This window comes from Salvelinus alpinus, chromosome 11 (assembly GCF_045679555.1).
Source record: "Salvelinus alpinus chromosome 11, SLU_Salpinus.1, whole genome shotgun sequence".
Taxonomy (NCBI): domain Eukaryota; kingdom Metazoa; phylum Chordata; class Actinopteri; order Salmoniformes; family Salmonidae; genus Salvelinus; species Salvelinus alpinus.
In genome coordinates this window covers 65016355-65031658 of record NC_092096.1, presented here as the reverse complement: position 1 = coordinate 65031658, position 15304 = coordinate 65016355, and the positions used below count along the sequence as shown (strand labels likewise).

The 15304-nt window shown below is 46.2% G+C and overlaps 1 protein-coding gene across 1 annotated transcript in view; it reads right to left on the bottom strand.

The window, feature by feature from the left end:
* LOC139534672 (arylsulfatase J-like) overlaps window positions 1–14237 on the bottom strand; it is a 32952-nt gene extending 18715 nt beyond the window's left edge. Inside the window, exon 1 of the mRNA XM_071333994.1 lies at window positions 13920–14237. Within this exon, the coding sequence (XP_071190095.1) occupies window positions 13920–14173 (254 nt within the window). The 5' untranslated portion in view covers window positions 14174–14237. The remainder of the gene's footprint in view (window positions 1–13919) is intronic.
* Between the last annotated feature and the right edge of the window lie 1067 nt (window positions 14238–15304).

Below are 15304 nucleotides of genomic sequence, written 5' to 3'. Positions count from 1 at the left end.
GAGAAGCAGGGAGACTGTGGACAGAGTCAGGGACAGGAGGTGGGTGAGTGAGAGAAGCAGGGAGACTGTGGACAGAGTCAGGGACAGGAGGTGGGTGAGTGAGAGAAGCAGGGAGACTGTGGAAAGAGTCAGGGACAGGAGGTGGGTGAGTGAGAGAAGCAGGGAGACTGTGGATAGAGTCAGGGGCAGGAGGTGGGTGAGTGAGAGAAGCAGGGAGACTGTGGACAGAGTCAGGGGCAGGAGGTGGGTGAGTGAGAGAAGCAGGGAGACTGTGGACAGAGTCAGGGACAGGAGGTGGGTGAGTGAGAGAAGCAGGGAGACTGTGGACAGAGTCAGGGACAGGAGGTGGGTGAGTGAGAGAAGCAGGGAGACTGTGGACAGAGTCAGGGACAGGAGGTGGGTGAGTGAGAGAAGCAGGGAGACTGTGGAAAGAGTCAGGGACAGGAGGTGGGTGAGTGAGAGAAGCAGGGAGACTGTGGACAGAGTCAGGGACAGGAGGTGGGTGAGTGAGAGAAGCAGGGAGACTGTGGAAAGAGTCAGGGACAGGTGTTGGGTGAGTGAGAGAAGCAGGGAGACTGTGGACAGAGTCAGGGACAGGAGGTGGGTGAGTGAGAGAAGCAGGGAGACTGTGGAAAGAGTCAGGGACAGGAGGTGGGTGAGTGAGAGAAGCTGGGAGACTGTGGACAGAGTCAGGGACAGGAGGTGGGTGAGTGAGAGAAGCTGGGAGACTGTGGACAGAGTCAGGGACAGGAGGTGGGTGAGTGAGAGAAGCTGGGAGACTGTGGACAGAGTCAGGGACAGGAGGTGGGTGAGTGAGAGAAGCAGGGAGACTGTGGACAGAGTCAGGGACAGGAGGTGGGTGAGTGAGAGAAGCAGGGAGACTGTGGACAGAGTCAGGGACAGGAGGTGGGTGAGTGAGAGAAGCTGGGAGACTGTGGACAGAGTCAGGGACAGGAGGTGGGTGAGTGAGAGAAGCAGGGAGACTGTGGACAGAGTCAGGGACAGGAGGTGGGTGAGTGAGAGAAGCAGGGAGACTGTGGACAGAGTCAGGGACAGGAGGTGGGTGAGTGAGAGAAGCTGGGAGACTGTGGACAGAGTCAGGGACAGGAGGTGGGTGAGTGAGAGAAGCTGGGAGACTGTGGACAGAGTCAGGGACAGGAGGTGGGTGAGTGAGAGAAGCTGGGAGACTGTGGACAGAGTCAGGGACAGGAGGTGGGTGAGTGAGAGAAGCTGGGAGACTGTGGACAGAGTCAGGGACAGGAGGTGGGTGAGTGAGAGAAGCTGGGAGACTGTGGACAGAGTCAGGGACAGGAGGTGGGTGAGTGAGAGAAGCTGGGAGACTGTGGACAGAGTCAGGGACAGGAGGTGGGTGAGTGAGAGAAGCTGGGAGACTGTGGACAGAGTCAGGGACAGGAGGTGGGTGAGTGAGAGAAGCTGGGAGACTGTGGACAGAGTCAGGGACAGGAGGTGGGTGAGTGAGCGAAGCTGGGAGACTGTGGACAGAGTCAGGGACAGGAGGTGGGTGAGTGAGATAAGCTGGGAGACTGTGGACAGAGTCAGGGACAGGAGGTGGGTGAGTGAGAGAAGCAGGGAGACTGTGGACAGAGTCAGGGACAGGAGGTGGGTGAGTGAGAGAAGCAGGGGGACTGTGGACAGAGTCAGGGACAGGAGGTGGGTGAGTGAGAGAAGCAGGGAGACTGTGGACAGAGTCAGGGACAGGAGGTGGGTGAGTGAGAGAAGCAGGGAGACTGTGGACAGAGTCAGGGACAGGAGGTGGGTGAGTGAGAGAAGCAGGGAGACTGTGGACAGAGTCAGGGACAGGAGGTGGGTGAGTGAGAGAAGCTGGGAGACTGTGGACAGAGTCAGGGACAGGACGTGGGTGAGTGAGAGAAGCTGGGAGACTGTGGACAGAGTCAGGGACAGGAGGTGGGTGAGTGAGAGAAGCTGGGAGACTGTGGACAGAGTCAGGGACAGGAGGTGGGTGAGTGAGAGAAGCAGGGAGACTGTGGACAGAGTCAGGGACAGGAGGTGGGTGAGTGAGAGAAGCAGGGAGACTGTGGACAGCGTCAGGGACAGGAGGTGGGTGAGTGAGAGAAGCAGGGAGACTGTGGACAGAGTCAGGGACAGGAGGTGGGTGAGTGAGAGAAGCTGGGAGACTGTGGACAGAGTCAGGGACAGGAGGTGGGTGAGTGAGAGAAGCTGGGAGACTGTGGACAGAGTCAGGGACAGGAGGTGGGTGAGTGAGAGAAGCAGGGAGACTGTGGACAGAGTCAGGGACAGGAGGTGGGTGAGTGAGAGAAGCAGGGAGACTGTGGACAGCGTCAGGGACAGGAGATGGGTGAGTGAGAGAAGCAGGGAGACTGTGGACAGAGTCAGGGACAGGAGGTGGGTGAGTGAGAGAAGCAGGGAGACTGTGGACAGAGTCAGGGACAGGAGGTGGGTGAGTGAGAGAAGCAGGGAGACTGTGGACAGAGTCAGGGACAGGAGGTGGGTGAGTGAGAGAAGCAGGGAGACTGTGGAAAGAGTCAGGGACAGGAGGTGGGTGAGTGAGAGAAGCAGGGAGACTGTGGATAGAGTCAGGGGCAGGAGGTGGGTGAGTGAGAGAAGCAGGGAGACTGTGGACAGAGTCAGGGGCAGGAGGTGGGTGAGTGAGAGAAGCAGGGAGACTGTGGACAGAGTCAGGGACAGGAGGTGGGTGAGTGAGAGAAGCAGGGAGACTGTGGACAGAGTCAGGGACAGGAGGTGGGTGAGTGAGAGAAGCAGGGAGACTGTGGACAGAGTCAGGGACAGGAGGTGGGTGAGTGAGAGAAGCAGGGAGACTGTGGAAAGAGTCAGGGACAGGAGGTGGGTGAGTGAGAGAAGCAGGGAGACTGTGGACAGAGTCAGGGACAGGAGGTGGGTGAGTGAGAGAAGCAGGGAGACTGTGGAAAGAGTCAGGGACAGGTGTTGGGTGAGTGAGAGAAGCAGGGAGACTGTGGACAGAGTCAGGGACAGGAGGTGGGTGAGTGAGAGAAGCAGGGAGACTGTGGAAAGAGTCAGGGACAGGAGGTGGGTGAGTGAGAGAAGCTGGGAGACTGTGGACAGAGTCAGGGACAGGAGGTGGGTGAGTGAGAGAAGCTGGGAGACTGTGGACAGAGTCAGGGACAGGAGGTGGGTGAGTGAGAGAAGCTGGGAGACTGTGGACAGAGTCAGGGACAGGAGGTGGGTGAGTGAGAGAAGCAGGGAGACTGTGGACAGAGTCAGGGACAGGAGGTGGGTGAGTGAGAGAAGCAGGGAGACTGTGGACAGAGTCAGGGACAGGAGGTGGGTGAGTGAGAGAAGCTGGGAGACTGTGGACAGAGTCAGGGACAGGAGGTGGGTGAGTGAGAGAAGCAGGGAGACTGTGGACAGAGTCAGGGACAGGAGGTGGGTGAGTGAGAGAAGCAGGGAGACTGTGGACAGAGTCAGGGACAGGAGGTGGGTGAGTGAGAGAAGCTGGGAGACTGTGGACAGAGTCAGGGACAGGAGGTGGGTGAGTGAGAGAAGCTGGGAGACTGTGGACAGAGTCAGGGACAGGAGGTGGGTGAGTGAGAGAAGCTGGGAGACTGTGGACAGAGTCAGGGACAGGAGGTGGGTGAGTGAGAGAAGCTGGGAGACTGTGGACAGAGTCAGGGACAGGAGGTGGGTGAGTGAGAGAAGCTGGGAGACTGTGGACAGAGTCAGGGACAGGAGGTGGGTGAGTGAGAGAAGCTGGGAGACTGTGGACAGAGTCAGGGACAGGAGGTGGGTGAGTGAGAGAAGCAGGGAGACTGTGGAAAGAGTCAGGGACAGGAGGTGGGTGAGTGAGAGAAGCTGGGAGACTGTGGACAGAGTCAGGGACAGGAGGTGGGTGAGTGAGAGAAGCAGGGAGACTGTGGAAAGAGTCAGGGACAGGAGGTGGGTGAGTGAGAGAAGCTGGGAGACTGTGGACAGAGTCAGGGACAGGAGGTGGGTGAGTGAGAGAAGCAGGGAGACTGTGGACAGAGTCAGGGACAGGAGGTGGGTGAGTGAGAGAAGCAGGGAGACTGTGGACAGAGTCAGGGACAGGAGGTGGGTGAGTGAGAGAAGCTGGGAGACTGTGGACAGAGTCAGGGACAGGAGGTGGGTGAGTGAGAGAAGCTGGGAGACTGTGGACAGAGTCAGCATAGGGTCTGGAGAAGTGGAAGATGACACTTGACTGGGGTGAGAGGTAAAAGGGATAAAAGTAACTCTGTGCAAATAAACTACGACACTGCCTGCGGTTTGATAGTTACAACTTACAGCGCCTTGACACTGTAAGAGAACACAGTGTTTGGTCTTACAAAGCTGCCCTTAAAAGTTGGTTGCTATCTACGTTGGCAATCTCCTCCACGCGACCCAGAAGGCACCTGGGGTGCATTCCTAATTATTTGTTTGTTGACTGACAGCGGTTCATCAGAGATGTGGGCCTTTGATAGGAACATTTAATTTAGCTTTACGTTGATTCCTCCTGCTTGGCAGGTTGTCAAGAGTGACCGCTGAGTCGTCCCCCGTGGGAAGCAGGGAGTGAAAGAGAGAGAGGGGGAAGGGAGTGAGAGAGAGAAAGAGGGGGGGGGGGGGGTATATGTTTCAGGAGATGGAGGAGGAAAGGTCTTCTGGCTCCCTTTACAATCGTTTTTATTAGGCTGGCCACGTATAAATCGATATTAAAGGAGTGTGTCTGAGGATGTCCATGTGGAGTTATACAGATGTAGGATCTTAATTTGAACCAGTTTGCTACAGCAGGAACATAATCCTGCAGCAACAGGAAATGTGAATTATTATGTGGATTATAATTAATTGAAATTTTTGTTGGGATTGACCATTTTTCGTAAGGTAAAAATAAAGTCTGAAATTTCAAAGTGGAAATTACAAACTTCAGAAGCCTTTTAAAACCTCACACTACAAGTTTAACATTACTTATTTACAATGACGGCGTACCCCAGACGATGCTGGGCCAATTGTGCGCTGCCCTATGGGACTCCCAATCACGTCTGGATGTGATACAGCCTGGATTCGAACCAGGGACTGCAGTGACGCCTCTTGCACTGAGACGCAGTGCCACTCTGGAAGTTCAACAGCAACAGGGTGATCAAGTTAAAATCCTACATCTGTGTGAAGTTTCCAAAGTTTTGACAAAGAAAATGAGGTGTGTTTTCTGAATGCCTTATTCCACATCCGTGCTCTAAAAACCTGCGACGGAGGCCACACGTCTGCTCTGTCTGGACACGTTTCTTGTCGTCTCTCAAGCTGTTAAATACTCAATCTTTGACACTGACAGAAGTGTTTACAAAGTTCCTTTGTCCCAGCCGCCTTGTTTCGCTGAGAAGGTATTTCAGAGAAACTGATCTTCAGCATCATCCATTGTCTTGCCATGTCTCTCGCATTCCGCAGACATAGTCCACATTCTTCAACTTTAAAAGAACACCAGACCCACTGCCAGGCTAATGCAACCTCTGCCTTTTCCTTGGCATAACTCGTTGGACTCTCCGGGAGACCAGTGAATAACTGAGTACAGCGAGAGTTCACAGGGTTTGAAGAGTCAAATTAGTCGTTGAACTTGGAGGAAAACGCTCCACTACAGCCTCCAATCGTCTAATAGGTTGTGGCGCTCGCGTTCGGAGCTGCTGCCGAGGGGTCAGGTACCATACCAATCTGTTCTGCAGCTCCTGTCATGGGGGACGTTTTAAGTGCTTTACCTCAGCAGCACAATGAGGTTTCACTTGTCTGTCTCCTACTCTTCTCCATGACTGTCTCCATAACGTTATCTCAGTCTAGATAACCTGATGAGGTTGACGGAGGTGAAGACTGAAATACGTTTTTTAAAAGGAGCAGGGGCAGTCTTGCATGCTGCCAGCAGGTCACTGATGTCTGATAAAGAAGGCCCAGAGGGCAGGAGACAGTGGACACCTGTGTCTGTGTGAAGGATCAAGCTGGGCTTCTTTCTGGTGTCCAGGTTGAGTGGGACAGAACACATCCGATCTGACCATCTCTAACTCTACTGAACCAGTTGATTCTGAGAAAAACCCTTGCTAACCATAGAACATTGTCACCGTCACAATGATAGCTTCTCTTTTTTAGGATCTGCGACCGCAATGATAGTGTGTGGGCATGGTCGTAGGGGGAGGGAGAGCATCGGGGTTGAACAAGAGGGTTGAGAGAGATTTTGGGATGATTGTGCAGACCTACTCCTGAACTAAAACGCATATTCAATAGAGAGTGCTTCACAGTCCAGAAATATGCTTTATCGGGCTTCATGCAAGGATGTTTCTTCAGCTGGTCTTTCCACTGAAAGGCCTCAACGCCAGCTCCTACTATGCAAACACAGTAGATGAAACACACGGTAATCTATTTCTTTCTCACCAGAATAAAGCGCTAACCTCTTCCCTGTAATGGCCAGTCAGTGGCAGTGACATGGGGAATAAGAATGAAGAAATGGCTGATATTCGCTCTACTTGAACTTCATTACCGTACATGTCAACGTGCCCTGGGATATCTGGATGTTTACTTTGACCTGTCAGTCATATTCAGTACCCTAGCAAGAGTTGAATATTTATGAGGCAAGACAACCTGTACATATAGTGACAGTTGAGAAAAACACATTTCAAATCTATGGCTCTCTGGTGTATAAGGGTGGTTTACAATGGGGGAGCAAAACAATCTGTAACGGAATTACTGCAACTATCGGAATACAGTCCAATACAGTTCAATACAGTACAGTACAGTACAATACAGTACAATACAGTCCAATACAGTACAGTACAATACAGTACAGTACAGTACAGTACAGTACAGTACAGTACAATACAGTACAGTACAGTACAGTAGAGTACAGTACAATACAGTACAGTAGAGTACAGTACAGTAGAGTACAGTACAATACAGAACAGTACAATACAGTACAGTACAGTACAGTACAGTACAGTACAGTAGAGTACTGTACTGTATTGTACTGTACAATACAGTATAGTACAGTAGAGTACAGTACAATACAGTAGAGTACAGTACATCACAGTACAGTAGAGTACAGTACAATACAATACAGTACAATACAGTACAGTACAATACAGTACAGTAGAGTACAGTACAATACAGTATAGTACAGTAGAGTACAGTACAATACAGTACAGTACAGTACAATACAGTACAATACAGAACAGTACAGTACAGTACAGTCCAATACAGTACAGTTGAGTACAGTCCAATACAGTATAGTACAATACAGTACAGTAGAGTACAGTACAATACAGTAGAGTACAGTACAGTACAGTAGAGTACAGTACAGTACAGTACAATACAGTAGAGTGCAGTACAGTAGAGTACAATACAGTACAGTAGAGTACAGTGCAATACAGTACAGTCCAGTACAGTACAGTACAGTACAGTAGAGTACAGTACAGTAGAGTACAGTCCAATACAGTACAGTAGAGTACAGTACAATACAGTACAGCAGAGTACAATACAGTACAGTAGAGTACAGTACAATACAGTACAGTCCAATACAATACAGTACAGTAGAGTACAGTACAATACAGTATAGTACAGTAGAGTACAGCACAGTACAATACAGTACAGTCCAATACAGTACAGTACAGTACAGTACAGTCCAATACAGTACAGTACAGTACAATACAGTACAGTAGAGTACAGTACAATACAGTACAGTAGAGTACAGTACAGTATAATACAGTACAGTAGAGTACAGTGCAGTACAGTAGAGTACAATACAGTACAGTAGAGTACACTACAATACAGTACAGTAGAGTACAGTACAATAGAGTACAGCAGAGTACAGTACAATACAGTCCAATACAGTACAGTACAGTCCAATACAGTACAGTAGAGTACAGTACAATAGAGTACAGTAGAGTACAGTACAATAGAGTACAGTACAATACAGTCCAATACAGTACAGTCCAATACAGTACAATACAGTACAGTAGAGTACAGTACAATACAGAGGTTAAGTGTCGAGCAAACGTTTAACGATCACAACAACCATACGTTCAGCACTATATTCAAGTTACTTTATTGTAGTCCGCAAACGGGGAAAAGCATGAACAACTTGACATTTGAACCCCCCCATTTGAACGGATCATTGGCCAGACAATCTGCTGAAGTCCCACCGCAAGGCATGGAGGGTAAATCAACACAGTCTGGTCCCTACAACATATAGCACACTGCATTACCATAGCTGTCCACACATTTCTGACCACATTAGTGACACACACACACACACACACACACACACACACACACACATACACACACACACACACACACACCACTTCTAAAGGGCCCATAATCTCCTTCTGTTTTGAATCATAGATACAACCCCCCCACCACCACTCTCTTGCAATCATCCTCCCAGAAGTAACCTGGTAACATAATGGAATATACACCTTCATTTCCATATGGATGATACTACCACAGTATCAGCCCTTTTTACTGTACAAGAGGGGTGAGTGGAGTGGGCAAAAGGGGAGACACTTTTCTCCTTATTTTCCCGGACGCTAGCCAGAAGAGGTGCCTAGCAACCTTCCCGTTTCCTAAGGAGCAAAACAGATGCTGGTGTAGGCAGGCATCTCTATAGGGACAGTCCTGTGTGTGTGTGTGTGTGTGTGTGTGTGTGTGTGTGTGTGTGTGTGTGTGTGTGTGTGTGTGTGTGTGTGTGTGTGTGTCTGTGTGTGTGTGTGTGTGTGTGTGTGTGTGTCTGTGTGTGTGTGTGTGTGAAACAAATGCTGATGTGAAACATTGTAGGATAAATAAAGGGGGGTATAAAAGCTACACTACAAAGTGAAACCGCAATCAGGCTACCCTAATGTATTCACCCCTGCTCTTTAATATATCTGTAGCGTTGCCTTCCGTGGACCCAAAACACAAGGTGGTTGCTATAGAGAAAGCCAAGAGTGGCTCCACTTGCAAACAGTTAAGTTGTTACTGTGCTGATGTGCACCTTTGTTCTCCGGCATCCAATTATGTGTTTTGTAATTTAATTTGCTGCAATCTTGTTGCGCTTCCAGCATTTTTATACGGTGCGCTTTTGCATTTCAGTGTCTTGAAAACATACAGTGACTCTGCAGTCGGTCTGCATAGACTTTCAAGTCACATTGCATTTCTCAGGGCCCTTCTATTAAACTCCAGTGCAAAACAGTTATAATGCTCCAAGGGATTTTAACTCTCTAGTAATCAAGTCTAAAATAATTACGCCTTCGATACACTACTACATGTTGACCGTTCGACCACCTCGCCTGTATTAAGGTAGAATTTGTGGAAATGAGTTAATAGGTTTGAATGAGAGGACACAATAACCAGACACGGCCTGGGATGACGATGGATTAAACCTCACCAGCCACGTTGCGTCCACATACATGTTATTCAATCATTTTACCCACACATACATGTTATTCAATCATTTTACCCACACATACATGTTATTCAATCATTTTACCCACACATACAGTGGGGAGAACAAGTATTTGATACACTGCCGATTTTGCAGGTTTTCCTACTTACAAAGCATGTAGAGGTCTGTAATTTTTATCATAGGTACACTTCAACTGTGAGAGACGGAATCTAAAACAAAAATCCAGAAAATCACATTGTATGATTTTTAAATAATTAATTTGCATTTTATTGCATGACATAAGTATTTGATCACCTACCAACCAGTAAGAATTCCGGCTCTCACAGACCTGTTAGTTTTTCTTTAAGAAGCCCTCCTGTTCTCCACTCATTACCTGTATTAACTGCACCTGTTTGAACTCGTTACCTGTATAAAAGACACCTGTCCACACACAATCAAACAGATTCCAACCTCTCCACAATGGCCAAGACCAGAGAGCTGTGTAAGGACATCAGGGATAAAATTGTAGACCTGCACAAGGCTGGGATGGGCTACAGGACAATAGGCAAGCAGCTTGGTGAGAAGGAAACAACTGTTGGCGCAATTATTAGAAAATGGAAGAAGTTCAAGATGACGGTCAATCACCCTCGGTCTGGGGCTCCATGCAAGATTTCACCTCGTGGGGCATCAATGATCATGAGGAAGGTGAGGGATCAGCCCAGAACTACACGGCAGGACCTGGTCAATGACCTGAAGAGAGCTGGGACCACAGTCTCAAAGAAAACCATTAGTAACACACTACGCCGTCATGGATTAAAATCCTGCAGCGCACGCAAGGTCCCCCTGCTTAAGCCAGTGCATGTCCAGGCCTGTCTGAAGTTTGCCAATGACCATCTGGATGATCCAGAGGAGGAATGGGAGAAGGTCATGTGGTCTGATGAGACAAAAATAGAGCTTTTTGGTCTAACTCCACTCGCCGTGTTTGGAGGAAGAAGAAGTATGAGTACAACCCCAAGAACACCATCCCAACCGTGAAGCATGGAGGTGGAAACATCATTCTTTGGGGATGCTTTTCTGCAAAGGGGACAGGACGACTGCACCGTATTGAGGGGAGGATGGATGGGGCCATGTATCGCGAGATCTTGGCCAACAACCTCCTTCCCTCAGTAAGAGCATTGAAGATGGGTCGTGGCTGGGTCTTCCAGCATGACAACGACACGAAGCACACAGCCATGGCAACTAAGGAGTGGCTCCGTAAGAAGCATCTCAAGGTCCTGGAGTGGCCTAGCCAGTCTCCAGACCTGAACCCAATAGAAAATCTTTGGAGGGAGCTGAAAGTCCGTATTGCCCAGCGACAGCCCCAAAACCTGAAGGATCTGGAGAAGATCTGTAGGGAGGAGTGGGCCAAAATCCCTGCTGCAGTGTGTGCAAACCTAGTCAAGAACTACAGGAAACGTATGATCTCTGTAATTGCAAACAAAGGTTTCTGTACCAAATATTAAGTTCTGCTTTTCTGATGTATCAAATACTTATGTCATGCAATAAAATGCAAATTAATTACTTAAAAATCATACAATGTGATTTTCTGGATTTTTGTTTTAGATTCCGTCTCTCATAGTTGAAGTGTACCTATGATAAAAATTACAGACCTCTACATGCTTTGTAAGTAGGAAAACCTGCAAAATCGGCAGTGTATCAAATACTTGTTCTCCCCACTGTACATGTTATTCAATCATTTTACCCACACATACATGTTATTCAATCATTTTACCCACACATACATGTTATTCAATCATTTTACCCACACATACATGTTATTCAATCATTTTACCCACACATACATGTTATTCAATCATTTTACCCACACATACATGTTATTCAATCATTTTACCCACACATACATGTTATTCAATCATTTTACCCACACATACATGTTATTCAATCATTTTACCCACACATACATGTTATTCAATCATTTTACCCACACATACATGTTATTCAATCATTTTACCCACACATACATGTTATTCAATCATTTTACCCACACATACATGTTATTCAATCATTTTACCCACACTTAAATTTTATTAAATCATTTTACCCACACATACATGTTATTCAATCATTTTACCCACACATACATTTTATTCAATCATTTCATCCACACCGCTCATGCGCATGACCGAGAGCCTGCATAGCTAAGCGCTAAAATAGAACTTCAGGAAGATACAAGCCCTCATTGATGCTTGAAAGATTATTATTTATTTATTTATTTAACCTTTATTTAACTCGGCAAGTCAGATAAGAACAAATTCTTATTTACAATGACGGCCTACGCCGGCCAAACCCTAACCTGGACAACGCTGGGCCAATTGTGCGCCGCCCTACGGGACTCCCAATCACGGCCGGTTGTGATACAGCCTGGAATCGAACCAGGGTATTTAGTGACACCTCTAGCACACTAGCCTTAGACCTCTGCGCCACTCGGGAAAGATTAAAGACCACTATCTAAAAACGAACTAGGTTTCCCTTTTTATATGTTGATTAATCATGGAAGTAGAGAAACACACTATTTCTTATGACTCCTGGTAAAAATTAGACAAAGAACCAGCTAAAAAGAGGCCCATATGCATGTCAAGTAAAATAACAATGCACTGTTCATCTCCTAGGACAAACTAGTTAGCAACAGCTAACTAGCTAAATGTCCATGAATGTTTCAAGTGTGTTTCGACCTGCCATCAAATTAATGTAGTTGGTTCAATGTTGGTTTTGATATTGTAACCTGTCATGATGGTGTTGGTGTGGATGGACAAAATCAACATGCACGTGATGTTACTCACCTCTTGACTTTAACACATTTATAACACTTTTATAACACATTTTTAACACTTTTATAACACATTTATAACACTTGCATTGTGCATTGACCACAACTGAATGGCCACTAGACAGTAGGATAAACGTACCTGCCAGTCAGTATTTTCATTGTGTAACCACGGTTTTGTATGGCTAAATATGCACCTTTTCGAACAAACTGTATATGTATGTTGTAAAATGATGTTACAGGAGTGTCATCGGAAGAATTCTGAGAAGGTTAGTGAAAAAATTAATATCTTTTGGCGGTGGTTGCGTTATAGCGCTCTTTGGCTGGAATCGATGCTCTGGTAACGTTGGAACATGTAGTATGCTAACTTATCGATTTATTGTGTTTTCGCTGAAAAACGCTTAGAAAATCTGAAATATGGTCTGAAATCACAAGAACTGGGTCTTTCCATTGCTATGCTTTGTCTATTTTTATGAAATGTTTTATGATGAGTAAATTGGTCATACACGTTGCTCTATCTAGTAATTCTAGTGGATTTGTGATGGTCGGTGCAATTGTAAACTGTGATTTCTACCTGAAATATGCACTTTTTTCTAACAAAAACTATCCTATACCATGAATATGTTATCAGACTGTCATCTGATGGTTTTTTTTATAGGTTATTGGCTATCAATATCTTAGTTGAGCCGAATTGGTGATAGCACCTGAAGGAGTAAGAAACTGATGGAGTTAGAATAGTGGTGTATTTTGCTAACGTGTTTAGCTAATAGATTTACATATTTTGTCTTCCCTGTAAAACATTTTAAAAATCTGAAATGGTGGCTTTATTCACAAGATCTGTATCTTTCATCTGGTGTCTTGGACTTGTGATTTAATGATATTTAGATGCTACTATCTACTTCTGAAGCTATGCTATCTATGCTAATCAGTGTGTGGGGGGTGGGGGGTGCTCCCGGATCCGGGTTTCTGAGGCTGTAAAAGTTAATTGACTCCTGGAGGGGCTACAGAGAGGCTGCACATAGTAATTCTCCAGTTTCACTCCCTGCGCTGCCAGCCTGTCCAGAGTTGGGGTTCTGATCTCGGACCCATGGTAACCCACATCCCGGAAGCCTTGGTCATCAACCAGGATGAAAATGATGTGAGGTTGAGTAGTTGGACTGTCAAGTTCATTCACTCGGTTTTGCAAATTGCCATTTCGATTTTCCCATGACATCTGATAGCCACATGTTGGTGAAGTAAACGCAAATAAACTTGCCAGGACACTGAAGAGAAACATTTTCACCCCCTCGGTTTACGCTGCATCAAAACCAAAACATTCGTATTATTGTATCACTCTCTCGAAAAAATAAAAAATAAAAGCATAATTGTTTGCTACATTGCACATTGCAACAAAGTTGCTGGTTGTCATAATGGACACAGCGTGAGTGCAGTGGCGCGCTGCACATGTTCCGGAATAACAGAAGTGGGTTCGCATTGTTCTCAATAGACTATTCTCCTACTCTAGACAAATGATAGCGTTTATGTTCGGAAGCCGACGATATACCAGTCCAGTCACTTCAAATTCTGCAATTAGTCTCTTTGAAGTCACCTAAACGTTCATCTAAACTTGTGGAATGTAAAACACATCTTTCCGTCGTAATGTTTTATTCCTCGTTTGAAACGTGGTTCTTACCAAAGTCATTGGATTTACGTCCCTGTCATGCTCTGCAAACAGTCCAAAAAGCAATCACGAACCTCATTGTTTCGTCTGGGACGTGGGACATCGCTCGACAGGTTGGTTTTTGGAGCTCAGTTTCTTTCCATCCGAATGGTCCTCCTCTCTCAGCAACGGCGATTCTGCTTTTGAAGAACCACCCTGACATGCCAGCACGCACTGCCAGCTCGGGGGGCTGTTCCGTGTGTTCGCTCTCCACTGTCAACTGCTCAACACCGCAGAACTGAAAGCTCAATTCATGCAGCATTTTGACACTGCCTCTGCGTTCTGTCATTTCAACATCCCTGTTTGACTCTCTCTCCCAAAGTCCACATATGTAAATGGGAGTTGGGCAGTGGGCTACGATAAAACATCTGCGTCAACCTATTGGGTTGTGAGTGACAGTGTCAATGCAAATAATGGGATCCATTTCAACTGTCTTGTCGAATAGAATTGATTTGTTTCCCCATAACTTCTAGTGGAAAGCAACATGTTTTACTTCTCTGGATTTTCAGACCTGCAAGGAGTGACATTTGCAGTGGTGATTTTAGCATGTACATCTTGGAGGGGCAAACTCGAACAAAATGTTTTAGATGCATGCCAACAAAGCCACTAGACAACACAACACAACACTAACAATACATGAATTTCATTATAACGGTGACAAATGGTGCCCACAAACTGTTAGGGCCAACAGCAGTCCCAACACTTTACTATTGCTACACCTGGTTATCAGCAGAGCCTTGTCTGCAGCGAAACAGTTCATTCAGCCTTATTTACTGCCTTAAATAAACATAGCTGATATGGCTGACTTGACCTGTTAAGGATTAGCCCCTTTTTTCCCCAATTTTCGCCTAAAATGACATACCCAAATCTAAATGCCTGTAGCTCAGGCCCTGAAGCAAGGATATGCATATTCTTGGTACCATTTGAAGTTTATGCAAATGTGAAAGGAATGTAGTAGAATATAACACAATAGATCTGGTAAAAGATAATACAAAGGAAAAACCAACCGTTCTTTTGTATTTGTTTTGCACCATCATCTTTGAAATGCAAGAGAAAGGACATTATGTATTATTCCAGCCCAGATGCAATTTAGATTTTGGCCACTAGATGACATCAGTGTATTTGCAAAGTGTTAGACTGATACAATGAACCCTTGTATTTCTGTTAAAGATTTTGTATCAAGACTGCCCAAATGTGCCTAATTTGTTTATTAATAACTTTTCATGTTGAAAATTGTGTACTCTCCTCAAACAATACCATGGTATTCTTTCACTGTAATAGCTACTGTAAATTGGACAGTGGAGTTCAATTAACAAGAATTTAAGCTTTCTGCCAATATCAGATACAGTTGAAGTCGGAAGTTTACATACACCTTAGCCAAATACATCAGTTTTTCACAATTCCTGACATTGAATCCTAG